This window comes from Tachypleus tridentatus, chromosome 6, assembly GCF_004210375.1.
Source record: "Tachypleus tridentatus isolate NWPU-2018 chromosome 6, ASM421037v1, whole genome shotgun sequence".
Classification (NCBI taxonomy): Eukaryota; Metazoa; Arthropoda; class Merostomata; order Xiphosura; family Limulidae; genus Tachypleus; species Tachypleus tridentatus.
The window spans coordinates 91730955-91758552 of record NC_134830.1 but is presented as its reverse complement, the minus strand read 5'-3'; the positions used below and the strand labels follow the sequence as shown (position 1 = coordinate 91758552).

General features: G+C 34.3%; 1 protein-coding gene across 2 annotated transcripts in view; it reads right to left on the bottom strand.

The window, feature by feature from the left end:
- LOC143253037 (uncharacterized) overlaps positions 1-9767 on the bottom strand; it is a 30176-nt gene extending 20409 nt beyond the window's left edge. Inside the window, exons 1-2 of one of the 2 annotated variants that reach the window (XM_076506127.1) lie at positions 9377-9767; positions 8144-8195 (exon numbers count right to left, since the gene is read on the bottom strand). In XM_076506127.1, coding sequence (XP_076362242.1) covers positions 8144-8147 — 4 coding nt within the window. In that variant the 5' untranslated portion in view covers positions 8148-8195; positions 9377-9767. The remainder of the gene's footprint in view (positions 1-8143; positions 8196-9376) is intronic. The other variant, XM_076506126.1, reaches the window with a different exon arrangement.
- Positions 9768-27598: the final 17831 nt, after the last annotated feature.

The following is a 27598-nucleotide window of genomic DNA, read 5'->3' as shown; positions in this document are numbered from 1 at the left end:
GTGAAGTATATTTCAAAAACAATTAATTTCCTTATGTAAGTTTCTTCAAACACTTACTCGTTTACAAGGGCGTGTCTATTGCTCACAATTAGTAATAAGTTATATGTCAAATATCTTACCTTAAGAATGACTTGTGTGACTCTGTAGCTACTACTTGAAACAAACACATAATTTCTTATCGTTTATATGTTCAAGATTTAAAATAAAGCTGCGATGTCTTTATTTGCAAATGAAAATAAAGATGTTGTTTTAATGTTTATCGTTATTAAACTAATTTTAAAATATTTGACCAGCGCCAAAATTCCAGCCCTTTTGTTTCTGTGTAATACGATACTCTTAATAATGTATACAGTTAAATTAATTTACCAAAGGATAATGTCTCCCAGTATTAATTTGTCGTTGGAAGATTTTGGGTAATTTGTCTGTCTCAGAGATAATACGAATGGATAAAAAAAACAACAAGAATAATTCATTATATATTAAAATTGGAAGCTCATAACAAAATAATTAAACAACTTCTGGTTGAATAATTATTAACAAACAAGATTTTACGTGAAGTAATTCGTGATGACGAGAAACCAATTTGAAGTAAAAATGTATCCCAGGACAGCTAGTATGGGTATCAACACGTTTACCAAACTAAAGCAGAGAACAACGTTTCGACCTTCTTAGGTCATCTTAATGCATTCGACAGATTTATTGTTTTCTCTTTTATAAGCAAACTTACTAATCTCATTTTTGTAATAGAATTTTACAGTTTTTTTACAATTACAGTTGATCAAATACAATAGTTGCTATGTATTATAAATCTGATGTACGTTAAAATATAAGTTTCGAAAGAATTAATGTCAACCAACTGATAGTCAATAAATCATCTAAAGTTAACCCAAATGATGATAATTCATCGTATAATAAGTCAAGTGAGATTCATTTAACAACATTCTTTACTATATCAAGTACTATCCAATATAAACCCGAAAACAGACTTCATGGACGACTAGAAACAGAAAAACTCGACAACAAATAATATCGAGTTGTCTAAGAATATACTACTAACTTTTCACATGTTGCAAATGGCTTTATTTAATCCATGGATGCTTGCTTTGTAAAAACGTCTTTTCGCTGGTGAGAAATCTTAGTTTGTACTTCTCTCTGTAACAACTTAGCTTTGATGTGTAAATAACGTATTAAGGTAGGCCGATACAACAATTTTACGCTAAAATGATCCGTCTTAAGATGTGATTCTTGCGTTGTCTTAAGAACACGTGAATATTTTAAAGGTATATTTGGTTCTGTGTTAGTTTACTTACTGAGAGTAAAAATTATTTTATTACAGTTTAAGGTTTTACAGCAAGGAAGAATGTATTTCTAAAATAGGTATGATATTTTTATCATTGATGCGATCATTCTTGTATCAGTGATAGAAATATCGCACCTGTTTCAAAATGTTCTTTCATACGGTAAATGCTGTAACTTGTAACACAATTATTCTTAAGCTTTTTTAGAAAAAAAAAACGGGTTATCTGAAGCCATAAGCTCTTAATTCAGTACGATGATGATAAAGCTTTCCCAAAATTTTCATAAGAAGTTATAAAGTAGATTAGCATCAAGTACGATGTCACGCTTTTATTTATGAGCTGTTTTTTTTTTTGTTTGTTTTGGAATTTCGCACAAAGCTACTCGAGGGCTATCTGTCCCTAATTTAGCAGTGTAAGACTAGAGGGAAGGCAGCTAGTCATCACCACCCACCACCAACTCTTGGGCTACTCTTTTATCAACGAAAAGTGGGATTAATCGTACATTATAACGCCCCCACGGCTGGGAGGGCGAGCATGTTTGGCGCGACGCGGGCGCGAACCCGCGCCCCTCGGATTACGAGTCGCGCGCCTTACGCGCTTGGCCATGCCGGGCCATTTATGAGCTGGAAAATAGTAAATTCGAGCGTCTGCTTAAAAATTGGTCGTATAAGCTATAGCATTTAGCTGTAAATATATTGTTAATATTATAATAGAGATAATTTAAAGTGTACAAGCTAAAGTTTCTATTTAATTTATAGCAACGTAGTCGAAACTTGTAGCGGAGAATGCTCCATATTTTACTTATTTCTAAGGATTAGACAAATTTGTAGAAATAACTACTATGATATAAAGCCATAGTAAAGACTAGAGATTGAGACTGGAATTAAGTATATCTCCTTTCTATCTTTCTGCTTGTGATACAAGCACGAGGTGCAACACATAACACTGAAGAAGGTAAACCTTGAAATGTGGCAGGATACCAAAATAAAAGTTTCTTATCAGTTAACGTTTTGGTGTAATTGTCATAATTCATTACCTCGATTAGAATCAACATTATGAAACTGCATAATTTAATAAATAATCTTAGTGTGTAGTACCACTTTGGAAAGATACTTTTTATGTTCAACTCGTGAGAGTTAAATGGATTAAGAGAAACAATCTTGGAGATAAAGCATGTTGTAGAAGAATGAATAAAGTGTTATAGCTCAAAATTATTTCAATTTTGAATCTAGTGCAGTGTAAGCAAAAAACTACTTAGTATAATGATAAGTTTAACCATATCTATTCATGTACGTGTTAAGTCTTTAATGAATAATGGTAAATGCGCTTCTCGAAATGAGAGACCCTAGTAGATATTATGTTGTATGATATTTTAATTTTACAGACAGTTATTAATAAACATTTAGTTCATGAAACTGTTATTTTAATATCCTCCTTCTTATTTGTTGTTCGTATTGTATAAAATATTTGTTTTTCACAAATACATACCGAATGTGAAACAGATTGAAACTAAATTTGATAATATTAATATACTATTTTGTGTGTGCGGATATGTTTACATATATTCGTTACCTAACAACATATATTTTTTGTATAACTGTTTCCTTAAAATTAATTTTGTATCGATCATAAAATTATCCATAATAATATTTTTCACAGAAAAAATTAAATTAACAGTTAAAATAACCACTACCATTCACATGATAATCAAACAAATACACAGGCCTGCAATTGTTTTATTGTCTTGAAATTTTCACATGTTTTACGATATTTCCTGTGAATAAAATCCGAAAATATCCATTTTTCTTCATCACTTACATAATTTTTACAAAAGGTATACATACTTTTACATAATAGAATAATTTTCTTTGAAATTGGGTCACATTTTGTCGTGCTTAAAATTTTGACAATCACTGCTTAAAGAGTTCTTTCGACCTATCGCAACGTGAGAGTATGACTGATCGTTCTAAAACTCACATAAACACACCATTAGTTAAGATATCACGTGATGTGTGATTTATAGATAGTATTTTTGTGTGTGTGCACTCTAACATTGTTTTTTTTTTTCCTTTTCAATATCATGTATTCGTCGCTATGATCCAAACATATACTGTCCTATTTTTGTTAAGGCGAAACAGAATTCGTCAAAAAAACATATTACGCGTATTTTAAAATAAAACTTGGAGACCAAGACACGTCACAGACTCTGCACAACGTTTGCACCATTTGTGACGAAAAGTTAAAATAATGGACCAAAGGTAAGAAAAAAGTATTTATCTTTTGGAATTCCAATGGTTTGCCGTGAGCCTATAAACCACCGAGATGATTCCTGTTTTTGCTCATGTAACAAGCAAGGCTACAACACTGGAAATAAAAAGGAAATTTCTTACCCAAAACACCAGTCTACTACAAGACCTGTTGTTCACAGACCTGATGTACCTGCACCTACTATACCGGATACTATTGATACAGTTTCATCTGATTCTGATGTTAATAGAAATGATGAAAGGAAATGTTTTCAACCTGAAAAGTCTGGTGAACTACAAATTTTCACACTAGGTTTCATCAAAGACATCAGGAAAATGGTGTGGAGGTATCAGTGAATATGAAACATTAGCATGATGACTGATTAATGCTATCTAAACGAGACGCCCCAGACTCAATACATAAAATACAGATTTTTTTGCTTTGGAATTTCATGCAAAGCTACACGTTAGAGGCCCATAATTTAGCAGTGTAAGAATAGAGGGAAGACAGCTAGTTATCACCACCCATCGCCAACTCTTGGGCTACTTTTACTAACGAATAATGGAATTGACCGTCACTTATAATTCTCCTACGGCTGAAAAGGCGAGCATGTTTGGTGCGACAGGGATTCGAACCCGCGACCTTCAGCTCATGAGTCCAACGCCGTAATCACTTGGCCATGCCGGGCCCCACAATACTTAGTTTTGAGAACTAAAATATGTGGATTTTACACAAAAAATATCTGGAAGAGTGAGGACTCATATTCATTGACATTAATGCTCTTTTTTCTTCGCCCTTCCAGTGGCACAGCAGTATATCAAACTGCTAAAATACGGGTTTCGATACTCCTCTGGGTAGAGCACAGGTAGCACATTGTGTAGGTTTGTGCTTAATTCAAAACAAATTAAACTCTTTTCTTCATTTTGTTTTTATTTTTGTTAACAAACATAATAATAAACATGTTAATTGTGCTAAACGATATAATAATTTGATGTAAAACAAATTTAAAGTTTATATTCTGAGGCGGTGAAATTAAACGCATGAAATTAACATAACATGGAATAAAACTTTTTGATTTTTCTGCCAAGCTGGTGAATTATTCGTATTTCTCAAACATTGTAACAAGGCTAAAACCGTTGTAAAGTAGTGTTTGTATCTAAATTGAACTTAATATCACCTTATATCATGCTATTAATTATTATTTTTGCACTATCTGATGAAAGAAACCATCGTCTGTTTGTTTTAAGGGAGACACAGAACAGGTGTCGCCTGCAGCAGTTAAACCTGCTGCATGCCGAAAGAGTAATTAGAACAAGGACAATTCTTAGACACACTATAGAGCTGGGTCACAAGATGATGACTTGATTGTTAAACATTCACTCTTATTATGTCTCATCGATATTACTTTACAAATATTTGTTGATATGGAACATCAAAAGGAATCCGAAGTTTTAGATTCATGATGAAGAAAATGACTAACTCATTAATTTGACAGGCGCACATTCATATCGACTTATGCTTGTTACTGGTGTATACACCTACCTGTACATCTTTCTTGATAGTACGCATCAAATATATGTTTATTGTACCTTTTTATAAACTTTCATTAGAAGTAAGCGCTGTTGTTTTTTTTTCCTATAAAATTACATTAACAGTATTGTATATTATATTTATTATAATTTCTATTGCTATTATTTTATTTTTGTTGTTTTAAGGATTATTGCACATTGTTGAACTAATTTATGGATTTATAACTAACTTAAGTCTACTAAGCTGGTAGAGAGTCATGTGTACGTTTCATCAAGTCATGGTAGCTCATAATTCGGAATCAACCTAAACAAATACAATCTTTAGTACAGTAAGTACACACAACATTGGTTGTAATATTAACTATATCTTGTTTTATTTATTTATACTTTCCGTTTATTTTTAATATGATGACTAGTCTGTATTGATAAATTTTTATATGGATTTTAAACTAACTTAAACCTCCTTGGCTAACTCAACCTCGTGAGAAATTATTTAAATATGGCCGAAAATGCTGGAAACAACCATCGTACCAAAATGACCAAACAATGCATTTTAATCGTGGTAAGCAATATAGTGTGTATATTATATTTAGCGAGTTATATATATATATATATATATATATATTAGTTGTGATCTAAGCAGATCTATGCTTTCATTAAAAGTTTAAACTGGTAAACATATAATTTTTGTAATATAAATAACTAAGAAAATGTGTAGAACATTAGATACCAAAGATCAAACTCATGAACTATAATATGTATCTAATATCGATGTTATCTGTGAATATGTTGGACAGGTCCCCCCGATGGAACAGCGGTAAGTTTTCGGATTTACAACGCTAAAACCAAGGGTTCGATTCCCTTCGGTAGACACAGTAGGTAGCCAATATGGCCTTACTATTAGAAAACAAACACACATGTACAGTGAGTTAGTGCTTTATTCCCTTCGGTGGACACAGCAGGTAGCCAATATGGCTTTACTATAATAAAACAAACACACATGTTGTACAGTGGGTTAGTGCTTTATTCTGTTACAAAAGGCAATAGACAATAAGTAACGATAAAATAAATATAAAGTTTTGTTTCTTCATAAAAACATCTTAAATCTGACAGCAATTTGTAGAAAAATTATAGAAAACGAGCTAATGAATTTTCCAAGAAATAACAGCTAAATATAACAATGCTGCAGTTAAATGATGGCATGATGCATTATTGGTTTTTTGTTCTATTAGAATATAAAACTTTACCTAGAAGAGTTCAAGAACAAATAATATCAGTGTAGATTTAACTTTCATTTGAAATTCGGTTGAAAACGTTACTGTAGTGTAGCGTCCAAAACAACGAAACAAGCAGTGGTTGAAGTAGATCAGAATGTTTTCACTGCAGATAAAAACTGAAATCTTCAGTATTTTTTAAGCAGATCGCGTTTCAGTACTGATATTATTTTATTGAAATCATCCTTATTTCAAGACATGTCACCATTCATTGCGCACTTTTTCATCTCATTTCCACGCATTTACTATCTATTGTATAATAGTATCCAACGTGTTACTATTTACGTCACCTATAATAAACCATTTCAGCCGGTTCCCTGAAATTAGTTATGACAAAATTTAATTGTATGTATCTTATCTAGATATCTCAAGTTGTTGTAACAAAATTTGGCCATACAACTGATTTCCTGAAATTAGTTATGACAAAATTTCATTGTATGTATCTTATCTAGATATCTCAAGTTGTTGTAACAAAATTTGGCCATACAACTGGTTTTCTGCAAGGCATACGAAAAGAAAAATAATAGTACAGTTATTTTCTACTTAAGTGTTTCATCTCGTATTATCGAACCTTTTGTAGTCGAAAGGGATTTCGAGGTGCCATGTGTTTCGAGGCAAGATATGTAATTCAAGCCACATTTTGATTACCAGAGCATCATTGAATTTTACTGGACATCTAAATGCAATTCTAGTAATTCTGGTTATAAAGTTTCAATTTCTTAATATCAAATTAAAAAATGAATCTTATTGTTTTCATTCTACTATTTACTCCACATATTTTGAAAAGTAAGCTTAGAGTAAATGAAGTGAACTTTTCATAATAGTTTAATGTAAATATAATTTTCCTTAAAGAAAAGAAAGAAATGTCCAATTGTTTCAAGTAATAAACGACTAAGTAGAGCTTTTGATAATTTTTAACGAGGGTTTAACATCTTAGAGTAAATGGCATAATGATTTTAAATTTCAACTGACTCGTACTTTTGGTGTCGCATTCAAAATGAAAACTAAGATTGGAGTTATCAAAATTGGATCGTGCAACCCATAGACAGGTGCCGCGGTAAAATATCAAAGGGGCCGTAGTAAAAACACAATATACTGTCCAAATCTAAAGACATTTTTAAAAAGTGTTAATTCATCCTTATTCTACAAGACATAGAATCTACCTTTCCATAATAGGACCTATGATAAACAAAACACAATAGAGAAAAGTTTGTTTTGAATTTCGCGCAAAGCTACACGAGGCTGTCTCTAATTTATCAGAGTAAGACTAGAGGGAAGACAGTTAGTCATCACCACCAATGAATACTGGGATTGACTGTCACATTATAACGACCCCACGATAGGGCAAGCAAGGATGTGACGAGGATTCAAACCCGCGACTCTCGAATTACGAGTCGAATGCCTTAACCACCTGATCTTGCCAAGCAGAGAGGAAAAGTAAATAAATACATTATCTAAGATAATTATCATACTAAAAGTTTGTATACTTCGATTCGGCGCAGAAAAAAAAGTTAAAAATCTAAAGTTTATCAGGTGTTATTAAAAGTCTTTTTTTAACAAGTTTACACAACATCAGTTTCGGAATCTCAATCAGAATTTATTTAGCGTAATTTAATTTAGATCACTAGTTTTTTCTTGCTTAAGTTGGATATTTTAGAATACATTAAATGTTTTCATTTTTTCTGTTTTGATTAAACATAAATTTCAGTCAGTCAGTTACTTTTAAAACTGTCAGTGACAAATATATACAAAAGTATCTCTAATGTGATACTACATTTTTAACTTTGAAACCTACCCATGTGGCCTTCAAAGACCTTGCTTCTAAGTAGGCCATGTCTCGGAGCTGCCTGAAATCAGGGAAAAACTGGATTTGCACAAGGATAATCTCCACCTCTCATAAAAAGTATCCATTTCTGTATCTACTGTTCTTTCGCCTTCTGTGTCTCTCTATCATTGTAACGCATGTACGTGAGAGAAATGATTAGACTGAATGTAGCTTGTCAATAAATACACTCTTCAGTCTTGTATATATGGTGTAAGAATAAATAAGATGTAAAAACACAATGATTAATTATTTGCTTGTAATAAGTTATTTTACCTATCAGAGTGTTACGAAAGTGGCGAGAACGCAGGAGTAAAATAAATATTATTTCTTCAGGGCACTTGTAAGATCTGAACAACATGCGTAAGGAAAAATTATAATGTGATCCATTAACATCGAGAAAAGAATGAAAGAAATGTGTTCAACATGTTGAAATCAAACTTTACATGTTAAGTACAGAAAGTAGACAGTAAATATTTTAGTGTATTTCCTGAAATTTTAAAAATAAAGTAGCAAAACATTTTATGTTTTAAAGTTTTATTTTAATTATCGTTATATTGAATTACGACAGTTATTCCAATAATCATGCTAAAGACAAAAGGAACTGCTCAATAACGTGGAGTCCTGGTTTTAAAACAATTTGATGTGTTGTGGCTTCAGACACAAATATGTTTTATTATGACCTGTGAAAACTATATATTTTATTCTTTTACATTTTAAAATTACAACATATTTTCGTCCAACATTTTTATGAATTAAAAAATCTAAATAATTAAGGTAATGAAAATAATAAAGTGATAAATTAAGTTAGAGATTATGTTATAAATATCATTCTACCCACGTGTACAATAACAGTAACAAGTCGAGAGGATTACCACTAGATTGAGATTAACTCCATTCATAACGTAATGAATACAGATAATTAATAGATGACATCTTTATGGAAAAATTCACAACTATGAGAAAATGTATAATACCTTAAACCTGGACTGAGTCGTTTCTATGTTCCTACAGGAAAAAAATCTACCGAAGTGTAAATGTACTGAGTTTTGATTTTTTGTCAACAAGCTTAAAACTTTATTTTTTCACTAATACAAATTACTTATGACAAAAAAATTCCATACACTGCAAACCTGGCTGTTGTACATGTAATACAAATATTAAAGCATGTACGGACAAGAATTTGTGTAATGAGGTTGTTCTTACCTATTAGTAGGATTGAGGTGCCAATTAATACCAAATCAGTCCATGCCATTTTGGTTGTTGTAAAGTTGTAAGGTGCCATTTAGGGTCACTTAACGCACATACGTTTAGAAAAGTCCAACCTGGCTACCTGCTCGACCAACCTACCAGCATGATAAATACACGGTGTTCTTGAAGCTTCTTTTGAGAAGTTTGAATAACAACTCTGAAATATAATATTCTATATCATTGAAACCGAATGGTTGTAAAATTATATAAGCAACTAACAAACAAAGCTTGATATAAACGAAGAGCTATCTACTCTGCGACTGAAGGAACTAGGCCAATGGTTGCAACGCACACTTGCAAATCCTGTTTCTTCAAGCTCAAAGTAAGTTTATCACCTCCTTCCAACAGCTTTGCGTTCGTGTGAATAACTCACAACGTCTTACAAAGGAAATCTAGGTCACCTTTATCTACTCAAATATATGGTGCAAGTATTAATTTCCATTAATAAAAGTGTCACATATGATAACAAAATAATTTTAAATCAATTATAGTTTACTTTCTTCAGCAAGCAAATCTGAACTATGTATCCAATAACAGTTATTGCTTTGAACATATTCTAATATCAATATATATTTTTAGCCGCTCTTTGTATAACAAAGAACTTTTTCTTAGACATGTTTTTTACAAGTAAGATGTTTTCGGTGTAGATAATATCTGTATGTGGAAAACCACGATTTATTTCATACTATACATTAAATAGAATTACTATTAACCGTCTACCCAAACATTTCTTAAATAATGATAGCAAAGAGACAACAGGCACACAATACATTTCGAACATCTTCTAGATGATAACTTATAAACAAAATGAAACACTGCACTATAGGCAATCCAAGAAACAATGCAAACAATAAGAAGCAAATAACCAGTATGAAGACAAATGAAATTTGTTTTCACCTGTAAACATATACACTAAAAACATGACTAGAAATAGCATAAGCAAGACAAAAAAGAATAGGTAAGTGATTGCAATGCAAGCGTTGTAAACAACACTTTGATTCTACATTTACTCTGATAACTATATTACAGTGCATACCTGTGTAATACATGTACACTGACTTGCACTGTATATTTCCTGGTAGAGTCCTGTCAATTCCATAAAGGAAATTTGCAATTAAATATTATCTACGGTTGTAAGAGTACACCACCGTATTCAAACGATGAGTAAAAGCATATCTCAAAATCAGTGCCCCATATCCCATCAGCAGACACATGATTCTGCCCAAGCTATTGATCAACGCTGTTGTAGTTACCGTTGTACCAATTTAAGTAGTCAATTAGCAACTATTTACACCTCTAACTTCAAAATGCTGGTCTTCAGAGCCAGTCACTACATAAAACACGGCTCAAAAAAAGAAATTTCCGTAATCTTTAATGTATTTTAAAGGTGGAGCATCTGATGAAGTTAGAATGACAATTAATTCGCCTGATACAAGTTGAAATGGACACATAAACCTCACGCTTAGTAAATTACAACCTTTTCTTTGTATTTCCTCATCAACAGCCTAATACCTATAACCAGGCAATTCAATTATTGGTAATCATTTTATAGTCTTTGTAAGTATCAGGCAGTAGACTCGGCTACTTTTAACTTACTATTACAATTCATATACAAGGATATCCCAATGCTAGAAATGATCTCATGAAAAAGCAAGTACAATTATTTCGCCCCATTGGGTCAAGATGTACTCGTTAAAGCTTGATCATTAGAGTGAATCCATTTTAACTTGACACTTATAACCAGCACCAGCTCTTTATTCTTCTGTGATGCACACTTGATTTCAACTAAAACAGACGATTACCTTACTTAATTGAGCTACTTTACATAGAATTGATAGTAGTCTTTCATCTTACCTTGCTACTACTATTGTGTGTTTGTAATCATCAAGTTTAAATAGAATTAACTGCTCAAGATTACCAAATTAAGTGCACACCTGGATATTAATACTGTGTCGATGAATAGTTAACTCATTGATATTAAATACAGAAAATTTCCGTGGGTGCTGCAATTACAAAACATTTAAGAGTTGCTAATTGAAATCCTGTTTTAATAGTTTTTATTTGTAAAAAAATCTGACAGTGATGACAGACAAAAAAACGTAGCTATTTTGTCATTGCAACCTGAATCGTTATTTGCTTGGGCCCTTACGCTAGCTTTTCTCTCGTTGAACACACTTCTCAGTTGATCTTCATTAAACGTGTTTATTCACATCTACTTGTTCGTCATGCAGAATGACATATTTAAAGTTTATCACAGCATCTTTTATTTCAGTTGCAACATAGTGAAAAGGAACTCCAGCAGGAGGACTACTGTATTGCTGTTCCACAGCTTCCATCTCTGTTCAACTTCCTTCAAACAATACAATTGTTCGTGGTATTTCATACCATCAAACAGCCTACAGTTTATATAAATTAAACGACAAATAATCTATCTATAAAGAAATAACCAAAAATAGGAGGGGCAGAAAGTGTTTGTGCGTCTACTTTAATGGTCAGTTGTGTAGCCTTTCAGGTGAAATACTTGGCGCAATCTCTCCTCATAGCTCTCCATGATTGTTTGACAGTGCTCGACTGGTATTTTCTTCCATTCTTCTTTACAGAAGACCTCCAACTCTTGAAAGTTTTTTGGATGACGCTGATGATCCCTGGTCTTCAACTCATGCCAAACGTTTTCAATTGGGTTGAGATTGGATGACTGCGATGACTACTCCAGAACGCTTATATGGTTCCTCTGCAACCAGGATTGTAATATTTCGACGTGTGCTTAGGGTCATTGTCATGCTGGAAGATCCAACGACGCCCAAGCCGCAAATTCCGAGCATCATTCTTGATATAAGTGCCTAATATATCAACGTACTCTTCTTTTATCATGATTCCGTTGACGCGGTGAAGACTGTCTACACCAGAAGAGCTGAAGGAACCCAATAGCATGATCAAGTCATCTCCGTGTTTAACTGTAGGGACGATGTTCTTTGGAAGATTTCATTCCCCCTTCTTACGAAAAATAGAGCGAACATCATTGTGGCCAAAAAGCTCGATTTTAGTCTCGTCTGACCAAAGAATACTTTTCCAGTAGGTAAAAGTTATGAGCAAAAAGCTACTCGGGGCGCAGGGGTACGAACACTTTCTGTTGTAACTATATCTTTACAAGCAGCGAACGCCTTGATGTAATTGAAGCAGTCTCTTATTAGGCAACCTCATTCTTTGCAGATCTTAACAACAACACGAAATAGAAGTATTTCTCCCATTTTTATTGTGGGTTATATCTGTGATTGTTGAAAATGTATAATTACATCCCTTTTTTTTAAAAAAAGTAATGTAGTTAAACCTAAGTTGGAATGTAACAGCATTACTGGGCTTTTTGTTCAAAATGTTATAAAAGGCTATAAATTCATACTGATTTATATTTTCAAGCTTAGGTGGTCTGTTGGGTATTAATCCAAGAGTGATACACTAGCTCTTCATGCAACCCAGTTTTGATGTGGTGCTTTTTTACTTTACAACAGCAAACCATTAGTTCGGCAAAGGCCAGCTCAGAAAATGCAGAACTGCAAAAACTTTTATCAGTTTTAGTTGTGTACTTTGTAATGTATCAAATTAGAATCGCCTAATTATAGCCTATAAATTGCAGATCTGTATTCCCTTCCCATTCTAACAACACTGCGGGGTTGTAGTCATTTATCATATCTTTGTGTTGGAGGCCGCATAGGCGTTATTAGGCTATCAGCGCTTTTTTCCGATTACTGATTCAACAACACTTTGAGAAACAATTTTCCCCTTTCAAATCTTGAAAAATCAAGTCCACAAACTTTTCTAATACAAGATTTCCAGATTTGGTTTTTTTTTTGACTTTCTGGATTCTGGAAAATAACATATTTCCAAATAAATGCGACAATTTCGCCAGTTATGTTTTCTTCAATCACAAGAACACTATTAATCTAAAGTTGTAGAATAAAATGTTGTAAGTGCCATCCTTGGTATTCTTCTTGTTGTTTTGAATTATATTCCAAGTCGAATGGCATGGCTACAGTCAATTCGTTTTGTGGTCCCCACGATTATTGAAGCTGTGCGTGGTCAACTTGGATGTAATGTCCTCGAATGTTTACAACACTTTAGAGGTAGACGCTATGTAGTGTCACTGTCTTTTCCTGCTGTTGCTCAAAAACTATTGACCAGAGGTGACTTTACCGTTAAGTGGTTGATTTTACATTTCGCGCCTTATGAACTACCCCAGGATGCAATTCCATCATCACTGCAACTATATGGGGTGGTTCTAAAAATTGAACATGAGTGCTACCACACTCAGTCAGGGGCCAGAAATAGACTTCTCGTCGATTGGAGCCACAAAAACGTCCCACAGTTGTTTCACACAAGATGGACATCACATTTAAGAACACACAAATAACGATTACAGTAAATAGTTTGCACATTATTCTGAGAAATGTTATGATACGTCAACTGTCACAAAGTCAGTGCGATGGATGGTCCTACATGTCATCTACGAGCTTAGAAATGACCGGCTTGATGTTTGACGTTGAAAGACGCAAGGCTGCTTCCAGATGATCATCAGTCAGCTGATTGCGAGTGTTGTTTTTGTTCAGTTTCATATGCGAGAAAGCCTGTTTGCAGCAGTATGTGCAAACATGTTGGTGTGGACAAGTGCATTCTCTTTCAGATTAGCAAATGTATCAGGCAACGTTTTGTAGAAGTCAAGCAAACTGCTTTCTCGGTAAATAGCACTCAGATCATCAGATGCCTGGAGATCAGTAAGTTCGAGCTTATATTCTGCTGAAAAATCATCCACTGACACACTGAACAGATCAGCAAAACGTTTCATCAACAATTTGCATTGGTCAAAGTCATGAAACCGTGAGTTGAAGGATTGAATCAAGCTACCTAGCTTCCCAACATAAACTTGTGTGTCAGTGTCCTGATTCTTCTGTAACTGTAACTGAAAAGTGGGAAAGTGACGAAGTTGCCTGATGCTGCTTGTTGCCAGAACAACTGCAACTTTGTCCTGATAGCTTAGACGTGATTTGCAAGCTGACAGACAAGCTGATGTTTGCCTTGCAACTTCAAATTCAGATCATTCAAGTGTTGTGTCATGTCGACCAGAAAGGTCAAATCAGCTTGCCATGCTGGATCAGTCATGGAAATCACTTATGTGTCTTTGCTCTTGCTTCTGAGGAATTCTATAACCTCATCAATCAACGCCCAGAATCTTCTGAGAATTTTCCCTCGACTCACCCAGCGTACTTCACAGTGATACACAAGATCACTATAGTCTAAATCAATTTCATCAAGAAGACTTCGAAAGTGACGGTTATTGAGCTCTCGTGATTTGATGAAATTAATGGTTTTCGTCACTAATGCCATCAGAGCCTGAAAACCAAGTTCTTTACTGCACAGGTTCTGTTGTTGAATAACACAGTGCAACTTCAACAACTGTCTGTTCTGCTTTCCTCGATGCTTCATCAACACTGCTACCAGCCCGCTACTTTCTCTGATCATGGCTGGTGCTCCATCAGTTGTCACACTTACCAGTTTCATGAAATCAAATGAAACACTACCTCACAGTCGTACTGTCTCCTCGAAGAGAGCATACCCAGTTGTCTGACCCTTCATGGAACCCATGCCAATTGGTTCCTCTGTGATATCAAACGATGACGACACACCACGAACAAAAACTAGTATCTGTGCTGTTGAACTGATGTCTGTCGACTCGTCTGCTGCCAAAGAAAAGTAGATAAAGTTGGTTGCTTTATTTGTAAGCTGCCTTGTCACATCTGCTGAGAGGTGTAAAATTCTTCGTTGAACTGTCATATGATTCAAAGCCACCGCCTGTAGCTTGCGAACTGCTTACGGAAACAACATTTCCGATGCAGTAATCATACACTGCTTGACAAAATCACCATCACTGAACGGTCGGCCAGATTTTGCTATTATCAACGAAATATCGTAACTGACCTCACATGCTGCACCTAAATCTGCTGACTGCTTTGAGAAAACGTTCTGCTGGTGATTCAGCGACCGCCGCAGAGATTCAATTCGAGCTGTTCGTTCATCCACAACAACGTTGTGGATCTTTATGCTTCGACTCATAATGAGCTTTATATTGGATACCTTCGCCACTACTACTGTCGAATGACTCAGCAGAGAAATCACGTTCTTCTGTTGTTGAACAAAACAGTATTGCGCAGTCCAATCTTCATGAAACTACCGGTTTTCGACGTCAACTTTTCTTTTACGATTAGCTGCCATTCTTGGTACAAAATAATATCAAAATAGGGCTCGTAAGTAAATCTCTAAGATCAATTGGAATGCGTGAGATTTCGTAATTACGGAAATATTACGTCATTGCGCCAATGATTTAATGCTTATGCATTAACTAGATTTGCTTATTAAATTTTCTTTATTGCTCGACACAAATATGGAACCATCCAGTAGCTAATCTAATACATATTCTTCTATAGCGCTTAATCTTCGCGCAGGCGCGAACTCTAAGCGCGCGAACTTTCTATGTTTGACTTTCCCGTTGGACATCGCGGGCCACTCGACAACTCGTCGCGGGTCGGACTTTTTGCACCACTGATCTAGAGTGAGGGAGTAAAATAGTTAAAACTCCAGGTGTCGTTAAACTTAGGATCTCCTCTACTTCCCTATTGAATTAAACTATCCAGCCCCTACTGCCACAGATTGAAAAGAAAACTGTTGAAAGACAGTTTCACGTTATTCAGATTTCGTGGCAGGGCATTGTCTGTAATGAGCCGAGAGGTAGCAAAATGTCTGATACCATATCTACAAAGTTTTGGACGTATTTCATCCTAGTTAGTAATAAGCCAAGATGCCAATAGTGACCCCTGCTGATCATTGAACTAGTAGATAGATAATAATTTTGTTGAGTAAGCAGTGAATAAAGGGGGAGTTTTGTCTTGCTTTCTAAATGCCTCTTTTATCTTCCGAGTGAAAATCACCATCAACGTAGCGGCAGTGGTTTTTCCACAACCAATGCAGTTTTTTCTTTATACAAGCCACCTAATATGGTCATTTAGTCGATAAGCTAATGAATGAAAGTGAGTTGTGTACTCTTCATTTCTGATCACCCATGTGATTTTCTTTGTAAAATTTCCTTCAATAAATCTGCAATGGGTTTTTTTCTAGTATGTTTTTATATAAAAAACTAGAAAGAGGATGTTTCTGGAATATAACTCATACACGCGATTTGGTTCAAGAACTAATGAGATCAAACAATCATGGGATACACAAATACGGATATGTTAAAATTGTGTATTATGTCATGGAAGATCGTGCAGCACAATGGCTAGTTCAATCATCATATATCACATCCAACAAGTTTGGCAATTTGTATGAAAGCAAGCTAGTTTAGTCTAGTAGTCAAAAAATTGCTGGCTCAAAGAGTGTCACAAACAGCTTTTCCAGTCAGTAGGTGATGTCCAGCAAAATATATAGGTTATATGTATAACCATTACTTGTTTGGGAATAACTATTGCAGTGGTTACCAAACTGTGCGCCGCGGGATATTTCAAGTTTTCGAGTGAAACACGGCGATATTAACATACTAAGCTTAGTATTGCCGAGAGACAAGATAGGCAGCGATTTTCAAAGCTCTTAAAAAGTGGAACTTATTGCGAAGTGTGATTGATAACAGACGCTGTTGAACAAACTCAGACAATGATATAGTTTATTGGTAGGCGAGAAAAGGACTGAGAGGTAGAGTCACTCTGTTTCGTGAAATACAGGCGGATAGAGAAAAACACATAGAAAAGAAAACCCGATTAGACAGAGAAACCAAGAAAGGAGAACGGTAGGGCTACTGTACATGGCTTCTTGAAGCAGACGACATGTTGGCTACATAAGTAAAGAGTGAAACAAGTAAGTCTAGTGTAGGTGGCCCAAACCTAAATGAGTATTTTCAATTGAAAACTCTAATGCAGTTAGCAAAAGAAGATTTAAAATTAAAATCAACTCTAGTTAAAAGATAATAGTAGCAAAGTAAGGAAAAAAGAAAAAAAAATGTAACATAAGTAAAGAAAATGTAAATACAATTACTGTCGAGAGTGAAGCTGAGGCGACATCAATCGACAGTGTAACTAATAATAAAACGAGTAATGGCTTAAATAATCAGAAACCCACCCTAGATATTGAAACTAAAACAAACACACATTCAGACTGTGAGGAAGCAAGTTCTGACGATGAAGGATTTACACTTGTGAAGACTAGAAGTCAGAAAAAACATGAAAAACAAGCGCAAACAAACATTAACACAGAAACACATTCAAAAACTGAAACAAGAGTACCGAAATGTGCCATTATCATACACGACATTCCAGGAAGATACAACCAGCCTCAACTAGCTAAGGAAATTTACAAATGTAAACCAAAGAATAACATTACAAACATTAAGCGTCTACCCAGAGGAGATGTTCTGGTTCAAGGACAGGAACCCGCCGACTTAAAGAGATTGTTAAAAGAATGGCCTTCAGACGCTTTCAAAACAGGTCAGATTACGATACACCTGCCCGGAGCAAGGTCAACACCCAGATCTTTTGTAATCCGGAGGTTGCCTACTTAATAGACACAGAAGACGTAAAATAAGCATTAACATAACAAATTATAAAATTTATTTCAGTTGAACTCATAATTTCGAGCATAACAAAAAAACCCACAAAATTAATTAAAGTGGTTACAGACAACACTCAGGATATAATCAATAATGGTATCACTATATGGTATCAAAGATACACAGTGGAACACACCAAAACACCCTCAGTAGTAGTAACACAGTGTTATCAATGCCAGAGGTTTGAACATGTAGCAGCAGCATGCCAAACAACCGTACGTTGTGTAGGCTGTGGAGAAAACCACTATATATCTCAATGAACCGAACAAAACTCCAAACCAAAATGCTGCAACTGTGAGGAACAACAAGCGGCAAACTATAAAAGTTGCCAAAAATATAAATAAATTAAAACACGTATATACGAAATTAAAAATCAAAACACACATGTGAACGACACACACAATCCAAAAACAACCATAACCAACTACTACCCAGAAACCTGAAAACTTAACCTGCACCACAAGCACACAAATAAACTCATATGCTGCAACAGTAAAAGAAACATTACAGAGTCAGGAAAAACCACCAAGTAGTAAAGATTTATTCAAAACTACTGAAGACATACACAAAACCACACCAATGACTATTGAAAATACATTGACTGATGCTATTACACCTATTTTCTCTGAGATAATGGCCGAATACACTAAACCTAATAATGTAAACAGTTTGTAGACATAGTCATTAAAATGCTTACAAAAAACATCCAAAAATAACTATCACAGATCTTAATGTATATTATGAACTCTATCAATTATAGATAGATTCACAGTACTACACATTAATATCCAAGGTACTAGTGATTCCAAGAAACATGAGCTTGAAGATATAACCAACACCATAAAACCAGACGTCTTTGTAATTAGTGAAACAGGCCTCTATAATCATCATAGATTTAAAATAAAAGGATATTCTGTTATCAGACAGGATAGAAAACATAAGACAGATTCAAACAGAGGAATTTTATTATTGTACAAAACTGAACTTACAGTTCATGAAGTAAAAATACCTTCCTCAAATGAATCAGTAGTAATAGACATAAGGAATCAAAATAACACTGAAGTTACAGTGGTGGGCATTTACTGCTTGCTCAGCAAAGTATTAGATGGCAATCTATTACACACCATATATAATCACAACCCCAATATAGTAATTATAGGAGATTTAAATAGTAAACATACACCTTCAACTGTTCATGTACAAACTTTAATGGTAAAATACTTTATTATAAATTTCTAACTGAAACTAATATGATTCTGTTAAATGATGCAGCATTGACACATATATCGTACGCACATGACACCAGTGAAATACTGGACTTATGCCTGTGCTCGTATAATATGTGTCGTAAATTCGTAAACTTCTCAGTTGGTCACGATATAGATAGTGACCACCTTCCAGTCTGGTGTATCTTCAATCTCACCCCCCCCCCACGTAAACAAAATTAAAGTAAAAGATAAATTAAGTTATAGGAAAGCTAACTGGCCACAATTTCAATCAATCACCAAATTGTACCGACGGAAGTACTTAACTTTGTCGCGGACGCATCAGATGTAGGTGCATATAGTCATATAATCTCCGAGTGTCTAAAACATGCAGCCAACAGTTCAATACCGAAACAAAAACACTCCACAATAACATACATATGGGAATCACATCAACAAATAATACACCTAATAAAAGAAAGAAGAAAACTACGTAGACAGTACATACAAAATCGAAATCCGACACTAAAAACACAAGTAAATACAATAAGAAATTAAATAAGAGATCAAAGCCGGCAATAAAAACAAGACAGTTGGAACAACTTCTGTTCATAATTAAATCATAAAACAGATCAAAAACAATTCTAGACACACACTTGAAAAGATATACCAACACAGGAGAAACAAACAAAGAATACCAACCACTTTAATCACGTGGCAAAACAGCTTACACTAACATAGAAAAAGCAGAGATATTTAAAGACTACCTGAAAAATATGTTCAAAACATACCATGAACCAGACATGAACAGATACTTCTATAATGAAGTCAATAACTTCATTAAACAGAACAAAACCATTTACATGCCAAAATTCCCAGTAAGCACAATAAACACACACCAATAAAACCACATAAAACAATAGATTAGAGCATTCATCAACTGATAAAAGAAATAACAGAAACGGAAGTAACAATAGCCATGAAAAACACAAAAAAATAAAGCACTTGGAGAAGATGGGATACAAGCCATCCTCCTAAAAAAATGGCACTCAAAAATATATGAACACCTAACAGCTCTATTTAACTTATCATTTTCAGGTAGATATATTCCTGTTTCTTGGTAGGAAGCTGTAAGTTTAATGTTCCAGAAAGAAGGAAAGCCAACAAATAAACCAAACAATTACCGCCCGATTAGCTAACCAGATGCATAGGAAAAATATTAGAAAGAATAATTAGTAACCGACTATCAATACATTTAGAAGCAAACTCAAAATTACCCAAAATTCAAAACGGATTTAGGAAATATAGAGAAACTACAGACGACCTAATCAGATTATCAGAAATAATTATACACAGTTTAAACAGAACTAATACACTGTAACTTGCTTTCTCGACATTGAGAAAACATTTGACACGGTCTAGCATCACGGATTACGATACATTACGATAGGGTACTATGCGCAGTCTAACTTTCTGGAAAATAGAACGTGTAAAGTAGATGTGAGTGAGGCCAACTCAGAGTCTTTTTCACTTGAGAAAAGAGTCTCACAATTAGCCTTATCTCATTTATCATGTATGTGAGTAATATGCCACTGTCGGACCTAAACTTAGGTTTTGCATATAAATTTCTCAACAAGTGGGTTTCTCGACATCACTGATTTGCATACAATTTGCTGACGATGTAACAAACCTCCAACCAGTCCTGAATAACTTAGTAGAATAATGCCAGAAATATAGAATAAAAATAAATATTCCGAAAATCGCAAGATTAAATAAACTAAAAAAAAAGATCCACCGAAGTTACACATGAACGGATCCATTTTACAGACTGCTACCTCAACTAAATATTTAGGATTAACTTAGATACCAAATTAACGTATACTAACTATATCCTGACTAGAATCTGGAAAATAGCAAATTATGCAAGAAGCTTATCTGGTAAAAATCAAGGCACATTTCCTTATAATATAATAAAATTCTACAAAACATACATTAGACCCTTTATAGAATACGCATGTCCAGCCTGAATAAACATAACACAAAAACAACTACAAAAAGTACAAAATTCAATCATAACTTCAGCTTATGAAGTACATCGCAGTACTTCATGCACATTTATGCACAAGTATGCAAATTTAGAAACAGTATCGAGAGACTCTTACATAATGCACTAAATTATTTTAATACAAATTAGCATAAAAATAATTTATTGTGAGATCTCAACAGATTCTACATACGTGATGAGCATAGTCCTTAGTACCTCTCTGTAATAAATATATATTTAAGAAATACAAATCAAGCTAGCCACCATGCACTAAACGTTTAAAATTAGTATAATATTGATAATTTATAAATATGTTTATAGAAATAGATTTAAAAAAATAATAATGAAATAAATAAAAAGGGAACTCAAGACAATATATGAACATTGCCCTAGTAGTAGCTGAAATAAAAGTTAGAGATGGAAGAAGAGGTCTTTTGCACCTGATCCTCCTGGGTATCAAACCAACCTACCCAAATACCCACAAAGAAGAAAGCGAAACGATATCGATATCTGTCTGACACCGCGCGAACCACTAACTCGAGGTAGTTCACATTTTTAACATTAGATCGCGCTACATTCCTTTCGATGACGTTCTCGAATGTTTGACATGTTTTTGTTTTAGTAGTTCTTTCTGCTACGCCAACAACTTCTTGAACTTTCTCGTTTCTTAGATTTTGTATATAAATACCTATCGACCCTCCGGGTCCGTCAACAATCGACACAACTGAAAAGTGTTGTGAACAAGTGTCTGCTAGGTCTAGCGAAGTTCAGTGAATTATTTTGATGATTTTTAGCCCTTGTGCATAAAAGTGGAAGGATTTTTGAACATTAATAAGAAGTGTGGGAGTGAAGAAAAGGATGGCGAACCACAGACTGGCGGAAAAGCTGTGAAGAAACGGAAATATCGGAAATCTGACGATAGCTGTCTAGGTTTTTGGTTTTACTTCAGTAGATGTGAATCATGAGAGTGTCCACAATATGTATTATGTCTTAAAAGTTTTGGCTTCAGGGTGCATGCTTCCAAGTAAACTAAAACGTCACTTAGAGACCAATCATTTTATCATGGCTAGTAAATCCCGTGATTATCTTACCAGAAAGTTAAAATAATTGAAAGAACTAAAAGGTACATTTCTGAAACAAGCATCAGTACCAACCAATGCTTTACTAGCATCCTATAAGATGGCATATAGAATCGCGAAATGTAAAAAGCTTCACACCATTACAAAAGAACTGATTTTACCGGCTGCGAGAAGACTTCTTTTAAAAGTACCTTTATCCAACTCTACCACCAGTAGTAGAATTTAGCATATGACCGAAGACCTCAACAATCAGCTAATTGACAAATGGAAAAGGGAAGGAATTCGGATTACAGCGAGATGAGGCGACAGATAGTAACAAAAATGCTCGATTGATTTGCTACGCACGGTTTGTGGATGGCGATAAAATGGTGAAAGGCCTCTTTTTTGAAAGTATCACTGCAGGTAAAAAAGCTCAAGACTTGTTTGAAATCCTTGGCACTTTTATATGTGAAAACAATTTGGACTGGACTAAGTGGGTTGGCAGCTATACCGATAGTAGTTGTTCTATGTCCGACTGTTATGGAGGATTGCAGGCACTCATACGAAGCAAATCTCTTGATTCACTGTGGACCCACTGCATAATCCACAAGGAAACCCTTGCTTTAAAAGCACCCATGTCCTTCAATGATCTAGACCTGGAAAGTATGTTGAAAGTGGTGAATTTTATAAAAACTCAGTCACAGAACGCGAGGATTTTGAAAAACTCTGAGAATATGATATCTGAGCACACATCTTTGTTTGTTGTACTACCGTAGCTCGCGATGGCTCTCCCATGGGAATATACCCTCCCGTGTGTTCGAATTACGACAGGAACTCTACTATTACCTCGAAGAAGAAGAACATAAATAAACTAAAAACTTCTTTGATAGTGATTTATTATCAAAATTAGCAAACATGTGTGATCTATTCAACAAACTGAATGCATTGAATCTCTCTCTGAGGAGAAGCAATACACACATTCCGAAACTCGCAGAGAATGTTTCAGCCTTCAGAAAAGTTACTACTATGGAGAAGAAAAATGAATGAAGATGGTAGCAAAGACTGTTTCCCTCTGTTCCAGCAGTTTGTTACATTCAATGAAGTTTATTTGACCCACGAACTAAAATATGTTTTTGAGGAGCACCTAACACAGCTCATTGACTGGCTTGAAAATTACTTTCCAGAAGATATGGAGAAGTTTGCATGGATTCAAGACCCGTTTAAGGCTAAGACCCCAACTGAATTTACCTCTGCAGAAGAAGAAAATCTTATTGAGCTGTCTTGTGACAAGACTTCAAAAACAAAATTCGGCAGCATGGAACTAACTAAGTTTTGAATATCAGTAAAAGATTAATATGAACTGCGAAGTGCTAAAACTCAGCAAATCCTAATTCCATTGGCGAATCATATCTCTGTAAAACTGGGTGTTGGACGGTGCTGTGATAAAAAACAAGTACCACACGAAATCAATGTGGAACAGGAAATGAGGGTGGCAGTATCCAATTTGATTCCAAAGTTTGAGAAGCTGTGCAGTGCCCAACAGGCGAACACATCCCATTAATAATTGTGGTTATTTAAAAGTGAAATACAAATATTGTTTTTGCTTTCAATTTAAGTGTATTATTATTTTAAATGGCTACTAAGTTGTTAGGACATAAATATTTATTAAGCATTAAGTTGTTTGGACCTAACTACTTAATAAACGGAACTGTTAGTTTTTTCTTTTTGTTTAGGGGCACCGTGAAACTACTGCTTGACATTAAGGGGGCACTGTAAACCGAGAAAGTTTGAGATACGCTGGACTGCTCTAACTGGTGTACCAACAAGTTGTTCAAATCTGCCATTATAGTTCTCTTATCAGAGAAATGCCAGTTCTCTCAATCATCAGTGAAGCCTCTTCTGTTACAGTTATAATAATTGTTGAGCATGCCACCAACTTGCCTAGACACCCTTGCTTTTTTAGCCTTATAATTGGAATGTGCGATTTGATTTACTGCATTATATTGTACCCTTGCCATTCATGTGATAACTATAACAAATGCTTGCTTGAAATCCTAACAGTTTAAAGAAACAAATGGTAGGGATTTTGTTATGGCCTGGGTACATAGAAGTACATAAAGCTCATGCATATGAGCTTCACCCAATGCTTTCATTTTGGTTTCCCCTTTGTGCTTTTAAGTAATCCAGGAAGAAATATAGTCTTACAACAAGGACATTACAGATTTATCTCATACCCTTGGTAAATAGTAGTTTGCTTGAATATGTGTTTTCAGTCCTGGATTTCACTATTTAAGATAGAACTTTTTACCCTACTGGCTGTCTTAAGATGGTTAGAGCGCTCAACTCGCAATCTAGGGTGTCAGGTTCGAATCCCCATCCTACCGAACATGTTCACCCTTTCAATTGTGGGGGATTAATATCCAACTGTTCATTAGAAAAAGAGTAGCTCAAAAGTTGGCAGTCGATAGTAATGACCTTCCTCTAGTCCAGGGATGAGCAACTTAGTTTTCATAGTAGCCACAACTGTGGCTAATGAAAACAACGTTACACAATTAACAAATTTGAAAGATGTTAGTTTAATCAAAATAATTGTATTTCAACTAACCTTCAACGTGAAACTTGATGAGGGTTTTCATCAACAAGGTTCATGAAATTTGGCTTAATATCTATGTTCAATGAGTATCTTAACTCTACCTCTAAGTTTATGTCAGTAAGCTGACTATCTAGACTTAAGAAAATCTAGCGTAGAAAATGTTGACTCACACACCATGTGAATCCAAACAAGGAAAATAATTTTCAAATTGCCATCTTTAAATTTGGAATACTCTCATTTATCAGAACAGTGTTTACCTTTTTTATATCTACACTTTGCAGAGTCAGCACCTCGTCTTCAAATCCACACTTATCCAAAGACAAAAAATTTCCTTACTGAAATTTTCTAAGCCAAATTGAAACGGATCATGCAAAAATTCAAATATAAATTTCAAATTTTTGATCCACTTTACATAGATATCGTCTTTAGTATCAGAGAAATCATAGTCCTTATTATTTTCTAGAAAACTATTAAACTTTACAAAATGTGTCAAATCATTCTTTTGTAATTGTTCCACAAAAAGGTTTAGCTTTAACTGAAATTCATGAATGGACTGTGATTACTCACTTTGTATTCAAATTATTCAAGTGAGCCATCATGTTGCACAAAAAGTGCAAACCACACTGCCATGACAAAGTTGCAATTTCAGGGAAATTTTTAATCTAACCTTTTTTTTTTTTGAGGAAATAAGCAAGTAAATCGATTCAATACTTGTCCTCTAATTAGCTATCTTACATTTGCAAAATCAGTACAGTCATCAAAGTACAGTCACTGCTTTTCTTCACAGATGTCGATGGATGAGAGAGCTTTTACTATAGCTTTCACAATTTTTACAATCAAATTTTTCGATTCATCAGTTTTAGACATCAGAGCACATACATTTTCCTGATGCAAAATGCAAAGAAAAGATGGCAGCGCGGAGCTCACATTATTTTCAATTAAATTCTGCTTCAAAAGAGAAACAAATCCTAATTTCGCTCCAGTTATGGCGGAGCACCGTCTTGTTGTGACAGAAACCAGTTTTTTAAAATCCAGATTGATTTTTTTTTGACATTTCAAGAAATTTCTCAAATATGTTTTTCCAGATGTTCGATCTCGTAATCCACAAAGGCCAAGCATTTCTTCTCTTACTTGAAGATCTGAAGTTACATATGGAACCCAAAATATCAACTGTACAGTGTCACTAACATCTGTTGACTCATCTAGTGCTAAAGAAAAATACAAACAGTCTTTTAGTTGTTAAAACAACTGATTTTCTATGTCCCTCGCTAACTCTAGCATTCTGTAAGCAATTGTTCTCGACTTAATTGAAAATTATTTACCTTTTGAAGAATATCATCTTTTATTTTAGAATCATAATTCTCCAACAGAGTTTCAGTTACCACAATCAATATTTCATTTACTAGCTCAGCATCAGAACATGATTTCTTTTTTGAGCTAGAATCCAAGCTTCTTCTTTATGACGGCTAATTTCATTTACCAGATTTTTGCTATCAACTGAAAATTTTACATCAAATTCGTTGTGGAAATTGTTAAAGTGTTGCTTAAGTTTGTATACTTTATTATTCCTAAAATGTTTGTTACACAAAAGACACACTGACTTAATATTTGCTTCAATCACTGCAAATTTCAACTTCCAACTTTCATTAAATCCTCGTTTCACGTTTTTCCATTCTCTTTTCGTCAATAATGCCAGAATCAATTAAATTGTCTTTATTTTCTAAGTGTTCACCATCATTTGGATTCTTTCATTTTCAAATTATCAACTATTCCATATTATGGGATTAAAAACAAAATATGTTTAAAGAGTTAAAAAATTGCAGAATAAAAATATGTTTGCAAGCGCATGGAAAACAATGCACACTCGATAACAAACATTTAAACCAAACTGACGGTACAAAATGGGCGGAGTCTATGGCAGTGATGAAGCGCGCGACATTAGCGATGACGTGAAGCAACACAGTTGCTGATTGCCAAATTTGCAATAAAAAACATATGATGGAAAAAGCTGATTCCTAAACTAAAGCTGGCCACAATTATGCTATCCACTGGTCTTTTATTGCTAAATTAGTGACGGTTCGGGCAGATAGTCCTTGTGTAGCTTTGCTTAAAATTTTAAAAACAAACAACAATAAAAAAGTAACTTCATTTTTTGAACTGGACAATGGGGTTTTAGTATTTTTCCTATCATAGATACCCCCACGTTTACTAAGATAGAATGAACTTGCAATAAGTCTTTTTTTTTTCTTTGATTTTAGTGATAATACGTTTTGTGCTACCTTTCATGCCTGAGTTTGGACTTGAAAGTTTATTAATATATCTAAGACAGTGCTGGGGTTTAGGAGAAGATTTCTGGATACTACATTTACACTCTTTATTAGCATTTCTTTTATATTGTAAACTAGGTTACAATAAAATAATATGCATCAGTTGGGGTTCATTGTTTATTCAAATCTTCATTGGGTTTTCTAGTCCCAAATATTTTAACACATACCTGCTCCATGTGACTGTTTGGTTGTTTATTATATTTGAAATTGATATTATAATAAATCATTTGCTCTTTGTATACATCTGAGTTTCGTATCTTTGTGACTCAACTGTAACAATTCATTTCAAAATATACTCAAATTAGAAGT